General features: G+C 39.0%; 2 protein-coding genes across 8 annotated transcripts; one reads left to right on the forward strand and one right to left on the reverse strand.

Annotated features, from left to right (window-relative positions):
* Window positions 1-427: 427 nt before the first annotated feature.
* On the reverse strand, window positions 428-11397 carry brd8a (bromodomain containing 8a). Of its 6 annotated transcripts, none has more exons than XM_042432065.1 (20): window positions 10944-11396; window positions 10436-10532; window positions 9716-9785; window positions 9538-9587; window positions 9276-9398; window positions 9081-9161; window positions 8897-8961; window positions 8257-8399; window positions 7531-7722; window positions 6627-6717; window positions 5749-5898; window positions 5283-5443; window positions 4516-4996; window positions 4353-4396; window positions 3949-4217; window positions 3650-3742; window positions 3457-3525; window positions 2999-3281; window positions 1490-1534; window positions 428-1254 (listed from the first exon to the last, which is right to left on the reverse strand). In XM_042432065.1, the coding sequence occupies exons 1-20, from the start codon at window positions 10984-10986 to the stop codon at window positions 1195-1197; spliced, it is 2610 nt and encodes an 869-aa protein (XP_042287999.1). In that variant the 5' UTR covers window positions 10987-11396; the 3' UTR covers window positions 428-1194. The 6 variants fall into 6 exon arrangements, 4 of the variants coding, with proteins under 4 accessions (XP_042287999.1, XP_042288000.1, XP_042288001.1 ...); XR_006099730.1 differs by having other exon boundaries at window positions 1212-1254; window positions 2947-3281; XR_006099731.1 differs by having other exon boundaries at window positions 1239-1254; window positions 2923-3281.
* Window positions 11398-12086: 689 nt separating this feature from the next.
* gng8 (guanine nucleotide binding protein (G protein), gamma 8) lies at window positions 12087-16399 on the forward strand. 2 transcript variants are annotated; one of them, XM_042431737.1, is made up of 4 exons: window positions 12087-12448; window positions 14971-15035; window positions 15784-15896; window positions 16257-16399. In XM_042431737.1, exons 3-4 carry the CDS (start codon window positions 15813-15815, stop codon window positions 16383-16385), a joined length of 213 nt encoding a protein of 70 aa, XP_042287671.1. In that variant the 5' UTR covers window positions 12087-12448; window positions 14971-15035; window positions 15784-15812; the 3' UTR covers window positions 16386-16399. The 2 variants fall into 2 exon arrangements, with proteins under 2 accessions (XP_042287671.1, XP_042287670.1); XM_042431736.1 differs by lacking the exon at window positions 12087-12448 and having other exon boundaries at window positions 14935-15035.
* The last annotated feature ends 536 nt before the right edge of the window (window positions 16400-16935 follow it).

Below are 16935 nucleotides of genomic sequence, written 5' to 3' on the forward strand. Positions count from 1 at the left end.
AAGCTTGGAAGATCTTTGGCTTACTTCACAGATCAAATGTGTTTGACAGTATCAAGGCAACATTTAAACTGTCCTTCACTTCTAGTGATGCCAATCAGACTTCTGAATTTGAGAGAAATAGAAAAACCTTTGTTATTCCTTTCACCTTGCAAAGTCAGTAAGCGTCATAATGAAAACATAACACATAAATACTATGACATTCTGAAATGACAACTATTTAAATTCTACTATGGGAGGATCAAGCTTTTTCTCATTTTTGCACACAATCCCTGCATGAAAGTTTTTGATTAGACAGCTCTTTAAAGACAAGGTTAGATTTGAAAAAGGAGAGGAAATAGATAATTCCAACAGTTAGTGCTGTGTTGTGTTTTGGGTTCGTATTGTGTAAAAAAAAAAAGATTGTGAGAATTCAGGACAAACGTAGTGGTTTGAGGGCTCTTTATAAAGATTTATTGTTCAAAGTCCACAAAACAGATAATTAACGTGACATTTTGTCAGAAACACTGAAAATAAGTCAGAATATGCATTTAAGTACCGTTTCACTGGAGGAGTAGCCTAGATAGAACCAATTCATCACAAACAATACAGTCATATTTAAAAATGGTCTGAGAGTAGTTAAAATTAGAAGGAAAAAAAATCAAATGATTTTATATGAGCAATTAAAATGTTTTTGTTTGAAATTAGTATGTTCTCTCCTGATCATTCAGTTTTTGGGCTCAGACTATTCTAGGTTAATCAGACTCTTTGGCCTCTGGTTTTACATATAGTGTAATTGTCAAAGCAAACTACACTAATCTGAAATTCAACCATGTTCCCTGTAGGCTTAATTTCAGTTCATTTTTTAGGCTAGGAGTGGCTCTTATCTTCATTTCTACAACCTGATGTGATTCAGTGCAGGCTAACTCTGGATGATCTGCAGCTACGTCTATGAAAGGTTTGACCTAGTCTGCCTGGATGCCCCCTTGTAATCTGGGATTACATGTAATCCATGTCTGTATGGCTGTCTCAGAAGATATGATCTTCTCCACATTACAGTCTACCCATTTAAAATAGAGTGCAAGTAAAGGATTACATTGCAAATTATGCAGAGTGAGAGAATCTGTGCAACTGACAGAGGATAAATTCAGTCTTGCAGTATTACACCTTTCACTTCAGCTCAGGGACACTGTCGGACAATATTTTCATACTGTAAATTCACTTCTTCATCTTGAGGTCAGCTTCTATGGCACAACGGCGCCCTCTGGTGCCTCCGTCCTACAGGCAAAGAGAGGAAGACTTCATTTAGTTGTCATTCACTCTTAACTGGCAACACCAGTGTTTCACTTAACAAACAACTTAGCCAATTGTCATATTTGTTCAAGTTCTGGTTTACAGAAGTTGCTTTCATGTATATATATGCAACAACTGTCATATTTACTCTGGGCTTGCTTCAAGGAAAAAAGACAAGAAAGATAGATAAAGTTTTCAAGTCTGTAAGATGGGTACTTACAAAAAGAGAAAGAAGAAAGGCAGGAGAGGACATGGAGACAGTGTCCTGTGAGAGAAAAATGTTGCACATCAGAGCTGGGACTCAAAAGTGCATTGAAAGTCTCAAGAAGAAGAAAAATAATGCCATGAAGGGTACAAAGGTTGATATGTACTTAATAGCTTAATAATCTAGCTAATAATATATTGCTATATTGCCATGAGGCTGTTTCAAATGTTTACTGTTTACTTCCTTGCTGCACTGCAATTGTGTTACTTATCCAGACCAATTATTTTTTAAGGCCCATGCCAGTGGTTTAGGCTGTTTTAGCTCATTAACTACATACAACATACACTTTGTATTCTTGCAACCATTTTTCAAAGCATAGCATTATGTTTTAATGGCCTCTTGCCTTCCAGTCAACCACTATGTTTAACATCATTTTGCTTATCAGCATGCCATACTTGCAACTTCACCAAATCACCAAATATTTAGTCAGCCTTATTTTGTTTTGTCACACTTACAATTTTAAGGTATGTTAATGTAGATGTAATGAGTGTGTTTTGAAAATGTTTCTATATTCAAGTTCTGGTAGAAAGCTGCAACATCAGACATCTGACAGCAAACCTTCCAGTGCAGGAAACTACCAAATTTACATTATATGTAAATATACACAATGTCCAATTTTTTTGGTCATCTCATTAGTGTTTTTTTCTGAGTTTTATTTACAGACATCACATAATCAAATCTTCAAAGTCAGAGCTTCCAAGGAGCTCATAGAAGCACCAACATGAAGGATTTTTAAAAAATAATGAATCTTTGACCCCAAAAAAAGTGACTAAATATTTATTGTGGTGGATTTCCAACCTCTTGCAATTCTCTGCCAGTTCATTTTCATAAACTCTCTCAAAGCTTAAATATCAATATAAAAACTTGCAGTATGCTTTGGGAAGAAGTTGTCGGTAATGTTCTCTACGTTATTGCATTATTATTACATTATTTCCTACCATTTTCCAAAGCAGACATGTTTAAAAAGATTTCTTGCCTTCCAGTCAACCACTGGTTTGAAACTTGCTTGAGATGCATAATCACCACAGTGAACACTGTATTGTCTTTTTTAATCTTCATATAGTGATCGATTCAAAAATACACTGACAACCAAGATTAGAGTCGGCTGCAAACAATTTTGTGTCCACTGGTGTTGGAATAGTTGAAGCCATAAGATGAATAATAAACAAATAAGGACATTATGAAAAGGACATTGTGAATTTGGCGGATTCTTGCATTAAAAAATAAGTTGACATATGACAAAAAGATTTTCACTGTGATAGATTAGCTACCACATGAAAGTTTCAAGTACTGAAACCAATGCCTCCCTGAAAGAAAAGCAATCTAAAATCTCATGTTATGCTTTGGAAAATGGCCAGCAGATCTAGTTTAGCATCACTTGCTTCTACCTTAGAGTCAGCCTGTTGTCTCACCCTTGTCTCTTCTTCTGTACTCTCTGCTTTTGTCAAAATTCTAGTGAAGCACCTTGTCAGTAGAGTCCTGTTTGCGCGTGCTCTCACGGCCCCTCAGGCTCTTGGCGCTGATACCAGACTCTGATGTCTCCATGATGAGCTGGGTAGCTAGAAACTGCTGGATCTGCTCCAGGACATCGCGCTGCATCTCCACCGCCATGTGGTACACGTCATGATCCAGGCTGTTGTACATGACTGCGTTCTGAAACATCAGCATGATGTCTCTCTGGAACTCAGCGGTGGTCCGTATCAAACCAGTCTCAATGTTCTTTTTTATGGTGGCCAGGTCCATGGGCCTGTAGAAGAGAAGAGAAAAGAGTCAATGACCTGATGGGGGTTTCCGAAGGGTCCTGTTAAGTTGATACTTTTGTGATACAAAATTTTCACTCTGCACAAACAAACATTACAAGTAACCACTATAAAAACTATGAGTGTGATGAAAATAAACATACAGTCATATCTCATGCTTACCTGTGCACAATACTGTGATATCCAGGTGCAATTTCATCAGTTACTGGCTGCAGGAAGACATTTGCATACCTACAACAGGTTCACATAAATGACACGTGTTTCAGTAGTGATACAAAGAATTAAAAAGGGGGAACCTACTGTATCTCTGGCTAAGCATCAGTGGCTAGTGTTACAGTCAGAGTCATATTCTGACCTGTGATTGGCTGCCGCACGCCACACCAGCATAATGGCTTTCTTCCAGATCTTGTGAGCCTGTAGAGCTTCCAGGTCCTCACTGCACACAGAACTGTGCAGTAAAAGTATGTGAGAATAAGAAGAAGGAAGTAAAAGTCACGAAGACAGTATTATCAAGCAGAACCTGATCTGCAGCATGACGCAGTGTGGAATTCATGTTGCCACAACATCATTAGCACCATCTAGGGATCAACACCATCTCTCACAAGTGACAGTTTTTTTTTCCTTGCTGTGTGTGCGTGAGTGTGTTTCACTCACAATTGCGATGAGGCAGGGCTGCTGGGGATGGAGTCTGCGGTTGTGTGCAGCTGCAGAGATGAGGAGGCAGTATGGAGGCTGTATCCGTCCTCACTCTCGCTGGCTGCAGGTTCTAGCTCTGTCTCCCCATCTGCCTCTGACAAGAATCCCTCCACCCCATCCCCGTCTTCTTCTCCACACACTTCTGGCCCGTTGACCTCATTGTCCACTTTAGTCCCTGAGGCATTCTTTCCTCCCCCAACGCTTACTCCATCCTCTGCCCTCATCTCCTGCGAAGATGCAGAAAGATGCAGAGAGATTTAAACAGAGCTTACAGTGCAGGAATACTGTGGAGCTATGCACACTGCATTTCAGTACAGCAATTACAAGCATCATGTGCGCTCTGTCCTCGTTGGGTGCTATACCTTGGGACGCCTTTCTGTCAGTGGGCTATCTTCTAATACTGAGTCTGCCAAGATAGTAAAGATGAATAATAAGAAGGAAATGGTTATGCAAAATGCATAGTTGCATGCAAACTGCATGTTATGAAGCAAGTGAATACTAGTATTTATGCATGGGTGTGCATACCTCCATGGGGTTTATCAGGTCTTTGCTGTGCCCACTTCTCATTCTCACATTTTATGGTAACGTCCAATGAAATTTGGCTTTTCTGGTGCACCACCTCTCCAGTCTCTCTCATTGCCTCAGGCTGTGGAGGTGCTCCAGTGTGGCAGTGCTCCAAACTCCTTGAGTTGCATGAGGATAAGGAGGTGGGAGGAAGGCCCCTTAGTCCCATTGGGAGTGCTGCAAGACAGTTATCTTGACTACCGCACAGAGAGGAGAGTGGAGCTGAAGTCCCACCCTGAACCTCTAACACTTGTGTCTTCCCTGCCAGGCTATTGTGAAGAGATGAGGACTGTGGGACCCCTGTGGGCACTGCGGGGTGAGACTCATGGGGCTGGAAAGGCTCAGCTTCCCAGGCACCAGACAGAGCGTGGCCATTCTCTTCACACAGGGACAGAGCAGCCTCAACTGCAGCTGCATCCAAAGCCTCTGCAGTCTCATCTGCCTGTAGAAGAAGAGATCTGACTCTAAAATCCTTAAAGAATAATTTTTTTTTTTTTTTAATAACATTGGTCTTATTTTCACTGTTTGCCATGTGACACTACCATTTCTCCAAATCTTATTAGTGTAACTGGTGAGTAAACTGAATTTATGGCCAAAATAAAAATAAAATTGTAAAATGACTTTCTTCATACTTAATAACACCTCAAGCAAGCATTATAAATAATTTACTTTATCCGCAACTGATCTCATTGCTATGAAAATATATAGTGCTTTTCTCCTTTTTGCACCTTGTCTTCGATGATGGCGATTATGTCTCCCACTGTCTTCAGGTCCAGCTCATCTCCCATGTAGGACACAGTCACATCCTCTTCACTGAGCTCTGATATCTTATCCACTGCAGAGGCAGGCTGGCATCCAGGGGGCACAGACGGCACCATCACATCCACCTCTGCACACAGACAACAAAGTGATACCACATATCTTTCAGAATTTTGTAAATAATGGTTAAAATTGAGCTTACTCAAAAAGTTGCAAAATGCATTTAATTGATATTCAATTTCATGAATATATTACCAGAGCAAGCTATAACATTATTGCACATTTTTGCTCGTATTAATAGGTATTAATGGCCAACAAACAGAGGGTCTGAAATTAGAGTCTATAGCTATAAAGCAGGTAATATTAAGGATTTGGGGAGGTTTAGCCTGTGGATTGAGAGCTGAGTGATTTAGATACGGGTCAAAATGGACAGACCTGTACATGCTGAGGCAGTGGAGTCCACAGGAACAGGGGTGGCGGCAGAGAGAGGAGTGCTGGAGGCAGAATCTGGACTGACCATGAAACCTAACTGAGCAGAAAATTGGGTGGGACCTGCCTCCAGGAGACGAGACAACATTGGGGCACCTGCCATGCAAGCATCCCCACACACATTAACACACAAAGTGCAGACAAGGCAGTGGAGGCTTTTAGCTAGTTAATATATGAGCAAAAGCCTGTGACAATAGTAGACATATGCAGAAAGTAAACATACATTTAGAGTTTCAAGGTTAAAAACTAATATAAAATAAAATATGTTCCTATAAATAAAGATAGAAGGCTTATAAACAGTATCCCTCTCTTTGACTTTTTCATGTTTGATTGTTTTGCAGCATTAAATCACAGTGAATGTAATCAGGCCTTTCTGATACTGATCAACACAAAAAGGCTTTTTTAAAGTGACAAAAACAATCTTGCTTCTTGAAGTGGCCATGTCAGAGTCCAGACCTTAATCCAATCAAGATTTTGTGGCAGGTCATGAATGCTGTTGTTCATTCATGGTCCTTGTGCAATATGGCAGAGTTTGAGTAGTTTTGTTTAGAAGAATGGAGGAAAAAAACTTCAGTGTGCAGATGTGAAAAGCTGATACAGACCTATCCCCATCAAGGCTCTAAATAAATACTGTCTTGAATTAAATGAATTCTTATGCAATCAATTATGTGAAACGTGTGTTTTCACTTTGAAAGTAAATTTCTGTTGATCAGTGTCAAGTAAACTAACAAACTAAGTGTTACAAAAGAATAAAACATGAAACACTCAAATGGGGTGAATATGTATTTTTAAATGCACTGTCAGTCATGAATAAAAATCTGTACCTGTTGCCTGAGAGAGAGGCTGACAAGGTGGAGCCAGTTGCAAGTCATGTGCTCCTGTCAAACTACCAGTGGACCCATCACTCTCCCCAATCTAGGATATAAAAGCATACATGCACATTTTACATTTATTTTGTCGGTTTTCCTACACACAAAGTGCCTGTATTAAAAAAACAAAAACAAATATTACATCAGAAATGTTGTTGATGATTCACACATAGCAATCATGTATGTATATATGAACACTACATCATTTTATAAATATTAAAAATCTAAAGCTTAATGTCTTATGATGAATTTGACTGTAAAGACCTAGTAAAGACCTAGTAAAGGATATAAAACTTATTCTGACATGTTGGGATTTCACAAGAGCACAATAGGCTTCATCAAGTGGAACTGAAAAAAACATGAAACAAGCCAGACAATTCCTGGAGGTGACTGCCCAACAAACATTCAAGAAGAAACCTTGGTCAGGGACTGACTGAATGACAGCTCCTTGGCTGCAGTGGGAAATCATACCATACAGGAACCACTGATGGCATGTGACAAAGGGCTTGGAGATTAAAGGTACATGACAGCAAGCAGGAAGCAAAAGCCAGCCACCCGCATTTTGTAAGAAGCCTGAGAAACTAACAGGCAAGATATTTGGTGGTGCAATAAAAAAAACAAACATTTAACTCTTCAGCTAAAATGCAAAAAGGTATGAAACAAGGCAACACTTCCTCCTGACTGAATCTACTGTTTCAGTGGTGCAGCCTCATAGACCTTTAAGGACAGAAAAACAACCTCAATGACCTCAGAAGTAATAACAACAAAACAACAAAAAATATTCTAACTCCACAAATGATGAGATGAAGATGAGATGCCCTACAGACTTGACACTGTTGGTATAATACCCTCAACATACCAGTCTGGAATTTGTGGCCAAGATACTGCCTTTCTTCAGTAACTCTGATAGAAGTGGAGATGGTGGTGGTGTGCCTCTCTGGCCAAGGAGCTTCTTTTGGGTGGGGTCATCCAGAAGTGACCCATGGCTGATGTCGTCATTACCAGATCCAGGCGACTCGGCAAATGACATTAACCTGGCTGATCCTGAAGCCTAGTAACACAGAGAGCGAGAAATATGAAGTAGACTCTTTCAAGTCACTGCCAGACAAATCCAGGAATGCTTTTATTAACCAGCCTGTACACAACTCTCTTCAGCGCCGCTAATGTGTTTCTGTCTCCCCTTTGAATAGTCTGAATTTCCAAACGATAAGTAATCATGTCTGTTTACTTTATGTCTGCTTTTATACCTTGTAGCAGTGAGTCAATGTCAGAAAATGTCTTAAAAGGTTTTTTTAACAGTTGAACAAAAAGTTTTAAAGTTAATACATAAGATATTACTGTATGATATTACCAGGTCTTTGGTCTGACAGTGCACCATGGTCCTAGTACAAGAAAATAGCAAGGTACTAAAGCAAATCTGAATATGTAGCACACAAGACCCTGCTCAAAGAAGACAAGTCTGTAGTAATCTTGACAGAAACACTTTCAACACCTGCTAAAAATACCAACAAACATTTCTAAATATTCCAATGATTATTAAAAAAAAAAAAAAGTAGGGCAGATCTTTGAAACTTCAGTGACTTACATTCTTTGTGGATACATGATCCAGTGTCAAGCACTCGAGTGGGTCACCTGGTGAGAACTCCTGGCCGGGAGAACTGCAGTCTGAGGGCGAATGCATGGTGACACCGGGCACTCGCTTAGGCATGCTCTTTGCCACCTGTCTGGCTGGAAGAGGGAGGGACGGCATAGAGAGGATTTTCTTATCAGTCACACAAAAGCTGATGTTCAATTCTCTATATGGTGCCATGATGCTCTTACAGTGTGGCTCTACAATGGCTCAGTCCAAAACTTGAGTGAAATATCTCCACAACTATTGAGCTGATTGCTACAACATTTCATGGTCCTCAGAGGATGAATCCAAATGATTTCTGACTTTTCATCTAGTGCCACCAATTCCTCAAATTTTCCACTTGTCCAACACTTCAGTTCATGACAGAATACCTTTAAAACTAATGACAGAGGAGGCTGAATAATGGATATTGTCTACAGCAAGCTGTTAAAGAGATTGTAGATGGCACAGCTGAGGATTTTTCCATTGAACAGTTCTATTTAATCTTAATTGTTTTCCAGCATTTATGGAGCAGTAAATCAGAGTCACTGAAACATATATTCTGTGTTGGTGTTTTCCCCCAAAATACCCATTTTAAAAGTGAAGGAGATACCCTGATAAGCAACATCTGTGGTCTTTCTTTTCAACTCTGCTTCCTCCTCCTCCAGTTTCTTCTTCCTGTGAGACACAAGGAGGATCATTTAATTTAGCTCATTCAAGTGTCTAATGTCTAAAAGAAAAAGAAAGAGGCGTATAATTGTGTCAACAGGTCAGACAGACAGTTTGTTGCTTCTTACTGCAGAATTTCCTCCCATAACTCCTCTAGTTTGGAATCTAGATGACCTGCTTGAATCAGTTCAGACTCTCTCTTCAGCTTCCTAAAGTATGAAAACATCATCATGTCAACCATTCTCCTTGATGCATTTTATGAACCACAATGTTGTACAAACTATGGTGATGAGTCCCTGCTGTTGAAAGCTGTGCTTGTTTACCTGTGCTTCTCTTGTGTTTCTTTGATCAACTTTTTTAGCTCATCAATCCTCTCAGCCGTGAGTCTGCGTACTATCACGTCCTCAACCGTCTCCACCACTTCACCCTTCTCTCCACGCTTCCGCCTGAAGGGAACAAATGCAAAGTGACACTTAAGATATTGTTGTGTGGCAAACACTGTCAGTGCAGGTGTCAAACTATATATGTGATCTATTTTAGCCTGCAAGTCTATAAAAGCATGCTTGGGGTCACTTATGTGCTCACTTTGGGGCTTCTGTTCTTTCCAGGAGCTCAGAGTACTTGGAGGCACAGTGCTGTGAGGAACCAAAGGAGGAGAGAGAACAACTTTGTGAAAGGAACATGTGATGTAGTAAAACTACTGCAGAGATCATAAATTTGGTCTTTATGTTCTGCAGCAGAGTGAACTCTGATTTTGTCATACCTTTTGAGAGAACCAGTCAGGTGGTCGCCCAGGCTCTGCAAATGGTTTGATGGCTCGACTGACAGATACCCTGTTGAGTTAAAGAGATTCAGTAATCCGACATTGAGAAATTTGAGCCCAGAACAGCTGACTATTCCTGTCCTGTTTTATCTTAAAACTTTTTTTTTTGTCCTGGTCTAAATTCTTTAAAAAAATCTCACTTTGCTTGTTATTATTACTTTTTTGGGAGTCTTGTAGTCTTTGTAATTGTAAATTCATGAAAAATTAAGCAGAATATTCTAATACATTTAGAGATCCCAAACTGATGGTTACCACATTCATATTATTTACCCATATCCATCATCATGGTGGGCTGAAAGCCATCCCAACATGCACTGAGCAACACCATGGACAGCATGCAAGTCCATCACAAGGATAATACAGATAGACAGCTACTGTACATGCAAACCTATGGTTAACTCATCTTATCTGCATGTTTGTGGACTGTCACACAGAGGTGCATCAGTACTATCAACAGAGCAACCCTTATTGACAATGAAATCTGAAAAATCTTAAGTAAAGGGATGGATCTGCTATAGCATGTGACCTCTGAGAAGTTTTAACATCTCCGTGCAGGAGGAGACTACTAAATGACTCCTTATCATTATATTATAGAGCTTTGACACATTTTACGTTCTACACACAATTGTTGGCAAAATGAAAGCAGTGCTGGTACAGTACCAGTTCTGGTCTCCACTCTTCATGACAGATGTGGCCAAACACAGCTTCTCCCTCACTGACCATGGCTCTGTTGGTCCAATGACAAGCAGCTTGTGTTCTGCAGATGTTAAGAGGGGAGGGGAGGTAAATAAATGTATATAATTGAACAAAGCCTACATGTCCTGCATGTTCAAATACCGGCCTCAGGCCTAGTAACCACATTGTTAATCTCTTGATCTTGGCTTCATTTTTATGTCACCTAAAGCTGCACATCACTCCAGCAGTTGACTGTGAACACATGGGATCAGCACAGAACAAAAGCGTGTCGTTTATACTGTTGGTGGTAAACAGGAATCCACCACTAGTGTAAACAGAGCTGTCAACTCGTGATGACCAGCCATTAATCCTTGCAGGGGGGCTGCCATGCAGGGAAGTTGACTGATAACATTAACAGTACGACGCACTCACTCACCGCTAAAACGGACAGATAGCATGTCATGACATCTCCTATGCACCGACGTTTACTCACTTCCAACCCCGTTTGCCATCTTCCTGTCATCCCGACATCCCATACATCCTCGTAGGTAGAAACCCAGCAATTAATAACGCTGGTGAGATCCGAAAACGATGCCTGGAATAAAATGATGGACGCTAACATGGATGTTAAGGCTTTTCCCAGATTTATCTCTCTAACGTTAGCGTGCACCGTTGTCCGTTATACACACCACAGTCTCGTGCGTTTTAGCTAGCGTTATTGGTCATTTAAGGATTAACCAGCTAGCTCGACAGCTATATTCGCTTTTCTCTGCAAAGTGTCGCAAAAACGGCTAAATTTCGTGTTAACCTGAACAGAGTCTATGCTACCAACTGATAGCCAAAGAAGGAAAATTTAGCTTACTGATGTCATTATCATTTTTAACCGAGCTAGCAGCGGACTGTGCTGTTGGTACACGCCCACCACAGTAATGATGGTTCAACCAGACCTGGCTGCTGTTGCAGATTCTTAACTCAGTTTAACTAACGTTACACTAGTTTGTTTTCACTGAGTTTTTTCCACAAGAAAGATGCCCCTTTTCTCGTTGGTGTATTACAATAATAATAATGATAATAAACGTAAAAAGAATAATTTTTAAAAAATCGCTTAACAGACCTTTTTTCCCTTAGAGGCAAAATATATGGAGGCCATGTGACGCCACTTTTATGGTTAAACAAAAACATACTGGAGTGGAAAACCTGCAGTGACTTTGACATTATCTATACACATTATACATACATAATGTACAAGTAATAATGCAATTATTAATTTTTTTTTGCACTTTTCATTTGCTGTGAATCTCAAAGTGCTACAGCATTTAAAAAAAAACTCCATAAAACGTATGACATAAAGAAAATATCAAGTTAAGATGAAAAAGCCCTCCTGAATAAAAAGGTTTTTAAGTGTTTTAAACAAGTCCAGGGTCTGTTCTGCCCTCAGATGACAACTGCATAGAAGATTTAAACAAAGAAATTGAGTGAAAACCAACTTCAACTTCAGTTTATTTACAAATGCACATCACCCAGAGAGTGTCTGTACACTTTACAAGTCAATAAAAACAACAACAGAAAAAAAGAAGCACACGATATAACATGTAAAAGTACACACACATACACAGGTAGTAGCGTTAATATTACAACAAGGTTGAGGATATTCATTTTAAACAGATCATATAACTCTAACAAAGTTGGGATAGTTACATGTCAAGGAGGAAAACAGTTAGTGATTTCGGTTCCCAGCAGGTGAAATTAGGAAGTCATAGCCATGTTTTAGGCCTGGATTTGAGAGTATCAACAGAGCTTGCCTCCTGAATGTGCAGTGGTAGATTATTCCAGAGAAGTGGAGCTTGGTGGACAAAGGCTCAACCACCAAAAGTGTTCTTATTGAATCGAGGAACAATTCAGTAACTAGAACCAAGAGACCATAAAGGATGTGATGGAGTACATGGAGCAATAAGGCTGGAGATATATGAAGGAGCCAGTCCATTTAAAGCCTTATAGGTAAGAAGGAGGAGCATTTCTTTTTATGTATGCATTTACTGTGCCAATTAAATGAAAAACATTATTAAAAGGTCATTTACATTTCTTTTTCTCTGTGATATCCAACATTGTTTTTCATCATGACATGACTTCATAAATCTGAACACAGTAAACTAAAATGAAGTCATTTCCAGTAAACACTATATGGTGTCCTGACTCTGTGAAATACTTTTTCATACAAGAACACGTGGTCTGTCACACGCTGAGCAGCAGGAGCTGCAGACTAGAACAACAGGTTTGTGACCTGGAGCATAACAAGACAAAACAAAAGAAAATTATCTGAGTTTGCTTGCAATGAAAATTTTTTACAATTAAATGTGAAAAAATATATGTGGGGATTTTTATGGTTTTATGAAACTGGGCCAAAAATATTTTGATATTAGTAAAAATGTTTACAGCTATTCTGACTGTACCATAGCATATTGCAACTGTGGTCATTGTTGCAATTAGCCCCTTGCTGTATGTTGATGTATGTCAAATAGTTGCTTTATTATTTAGTCTTTGGATCCCCCTTAGTTTCCACAAAGTGGTCTCCTCTCTTCCTTGGGTCCTCACAACATGAGTAATAATAAAACAAACAGCTATTTAAAATCACACTGATTATTACTGGATCTCCCTTCATCAAAAAACTGCTGCCTATTATTCTACTTCTTTTCCTTTGCTTTGATTGGCTCCACACTAGTTGTGAAAATCATTCTCAGATCATCCTCATAGATACACACCTTAAACTGAGCTCAAGGTGATCACAGAGAAACTTTCAGCAGATGAATGAGAAAACAGCCTTCCTATGTCAAATTTTGCACATACATCATTCTGTACAGTGAAGCTCAAATATCCAAGTGAAGTAACAATAAGCAAAATACATTTGGACTATAAGTGTCCAGTAAATTGCAGTTTCTAAATCAACCCACAGGGGATACTGTTGTTCCTGAGTACTGTTTTTTTATTTTTTTTTGCAGGCTCTTTGTGTTTAATTAACTGACATGTAGTGATATTTCAGCTGCTATAAGTTACAGTATTATGTTTATTAATTGATATTCACTCAATTGCGATAAAGAAAGGAAATACAAGCTGGCCAAAGACAAATGTCTTGAAAATGAGAGTTATGCAAAACGTGTAGACCAATGTTGGGATATGAGGACACTTTGACCTCCTCTCTGATTTCATCTTCTGTTATAAATGAACAATAAGAGAGAAGACATGGTTGACTGATTGGATGGATTGTTATGGTTAGTTGTCAAGCAAAAAGGAAACAATATTAAGTTCTTACTAGTAGGACCACATAATCTGAACATTCCCATTTTGAATTATGCAACAGAGCACTGGGCAAATTATATTTTCGGGCCCTCAGTGTGACACAGGCTGGTTAGGTGAAAGAGCAGTTCTTTCCTCTCATATGGTCCCACATATTCCACATAGAGAGACCAATTACTAGAGGGAAACAAATGTTAATGAGGCACTTGACATTTAACTCCACAACACTGCTACTTTGCACCCCGCTGCTGTGTGGAATAACTGTGAGCTCTACAGGAAAGACTGGCAGCCTCGTAGAGAGGAGAGCGACTGCATCGGACACAGTTCTGCTGTCTGAGAAAACTCACACCCTGACGAAAACTCAAGCATTTATCCTGGAGGGCCCCTACTTCTGGGTATACTGCATGTTATCCTGTGCTCTTGTGTATTTGGTATTGGAAAGAAGTGAGTTCTTAAAGCATTTGTTTGGAGCTCAATAAGACGTCATTCATGTTTTATACTTCACATCCAGTTGAAACTCATTACCGTATTATATGTGAATTGTTGTGCATTTAGGGTCATTGCTCACCACTGGCATACTGGAAAACTGCACAATGCACATGGCTGTATACTGAAACATCCAAAAGTTACATTTGATTAAAAAATATAATACAAAAACTACAACATGTTGGAAAAGAGGCACTGCCAGATGCAAATAATACGAGGCAAAATAATGTGATAGACTGTAAACGCATATTCATTTAAAAGCAGTTTAGTTTGTTCTTAAGAATATCATTAAATAAACCCATAAATGTATAATGAATAAATGTATATCCAAGGGTTTGTCTATTATTGAATTCCAAACAGGAAAATTAATTAAAGTCATGAAAAACAACCCTGCCTACTCTCTTGAGAGCTTCCTTATTACGGTCTAATGACTTTTCATGTTGCTTTCTGGTGTTAGGAGAAAACAAGTGTTTTTTTCATGTCAGTATATCAAATAATCTATTAACTATTCACACCTAATTCTGATTTGGGCTTTCAAAAAACTGTGTTTCATGTTCCACCTTGGAACATTAGCTCCTGTATTATCTCAGGTAGGCGAGTAGAGACTCAAGAGATGAAGGTCACACCACATGTTGCCTTTAACTGCTGGGGGCAGAACCACAGCTAATTATTTGAAGGAGGGAACCTATTGAAGCCTTCCTCCTCATCTTTGCCATTAATCTCCCTTCATTTGATACTGTAAGTTGGTGCAGAGGACTCTGTTGAAGACAAGAGGACCTTCATTCCAGGAGCCCAACGGTTGCTGTCGGTGAGTGATGTTGTGAATTATTCTGAGTTAGGATAAATCTTTGTACAGATACTTTTTTAATCTAATTTTGCAAGAAAAAGAAACTTTATCAGACCTCATATCTCTACATATCTGAGCGTGTGTGTGTGTGTGCTGGCAGCATATTTGACAGGTGTGAATTATATTGCATAATATGTAGAAATTATTACTATTGATCATGTTTTCTAATTAGCTTCACACTGACAAAATAAATAAATAGAGAATTTTATTGTTGACTGATGATACTTTTCATGTACTGCCCTGTATGGGGTTAAACAAGATTAATCTTTCGCATCAGTCTGTGTCAGCAACAGAGCAACATAATAGCAGCTGTGTAGAAGGAGCAGTGGGGCGATAGCATTGATAGCAACTCTCTACATCTGCAGTTTATCACACACATATTCTACAAAATGTTAATGTTAGGTGTATTTACAATCTCAGTTAGTGGATGCCTCCCCCCAGGGAAGCTGCTCTGCCTCCTCTGCTCTCCTCCTTTGAGACCCTCCCTGTGCCACTAGCAGCTGAGACCCAGGGAGCAGAATTAACAAGCAAATTGAAACAGTCTCTAACCATGGCACAGATACCTTTAATAATTTGTCACCCACTGTGTACACTTGTGTGCACTTTAGAAGTGTAATTATGATTTCTTTTCTTTCCACTTGATGTCTTTATTAGCGATGCATACTGTTATTTCTTATCTAATAACTCAACATGTGATGCTTTGCTGCAGACTGGCTGACTTCAGTGAGAAGGGGCAGCATGTCTAATAACATGGCCAAGATTGCAGATGCTCGAAAGACAGTAGAACAATTGAAACTGGAGGTCAACATAGAGAGGATGATGGTGAGTCAGCACATTATGGAAGTACAAAGCCAAATAAATAACTATGGAAAATATATCGCTTTAGATTGTCAATTGTGTGAACATGTCTTATGTTTCATATAGAGTATTAAAGTCAAAATAAAATTTAAAAAAAATCACAATCACAATTTTGAACAGTCAACCACTCCAAATAAAACTTAATTTACAAAAGTGATAATTGACATTTTTGACTGATACATCCTTGCATTACCTCTCACTCTAATTTCCTGTTTCAAGAGGAAATTCATCAAATTAAGGAAGCAAGGTGTGCTTTATGATTTGATTTAACGGTCTTTTTCCCCTCCCCTTTTTGACACACACTAACACCACTTTTTTGCACAGGTATCCAAAGCAGCAGCTGATTTGATGGCCTACTGTGAAGCTCATGCCAAAGAGGACCCCCTGGTGACCCCAGTACCTTCCTCTGAGAACCCATTTAGAGAGAAGAAATTATTCTGTGTAATACTATAACCCTCACATGTACATCTACACATTAACACTTCAATGTCAGCTTTAATGACATACACTATAAGAAAACCTTTTTTACAACATTCAGTTTTGTTTGTAACTTATGTAGTTCTTTGGCGACTAGCTTAGGCAATAAAGACTTTTTGAAAATGGGTGCAAAGTTCATTTAACTAGGCCAACGCTGCTGCCTCTCCTTGTGCACACAGTTTGTATCTGAGCTTATATATTAACTCAATTGAATACCTTAGTTGTCACGTGTGTTTATATCTTAGCATTAATGTTTTTAGTTATTTTTAGGTCTGAAAAAGTAAATTATATTGTTCAGTTTTCTGTGTACGGTCAGACTGAGTAAATACATGTATATTTGCTCATCATATTTACACAGCGTGGAACATATGCTGACACATTTAAGATGACATGGACAAGGACATGTGTTGAAGTAAATCTTTTTGTTTTAATTAATACCTGAATAAACAACACGATAGTCATATTTGTTTATCTGCCTGGATATCACTGCTGTTTCCCAGGAGGATCTCCCTTGGTCACAGAAACC

Source organism: Thunnus maccoyii, chromosome 13 (assembly GCF_910596095.1).
Source record: "Thunnus maccoyii chromosome 13, fThuMac1.1, whole genome shotgun sequence".
NCBI lineage: Eukaryota > Metazoa > Chordata > Actinopteri > Scombriformes > Scombridae > Thunnus > Thunnus maccoyii.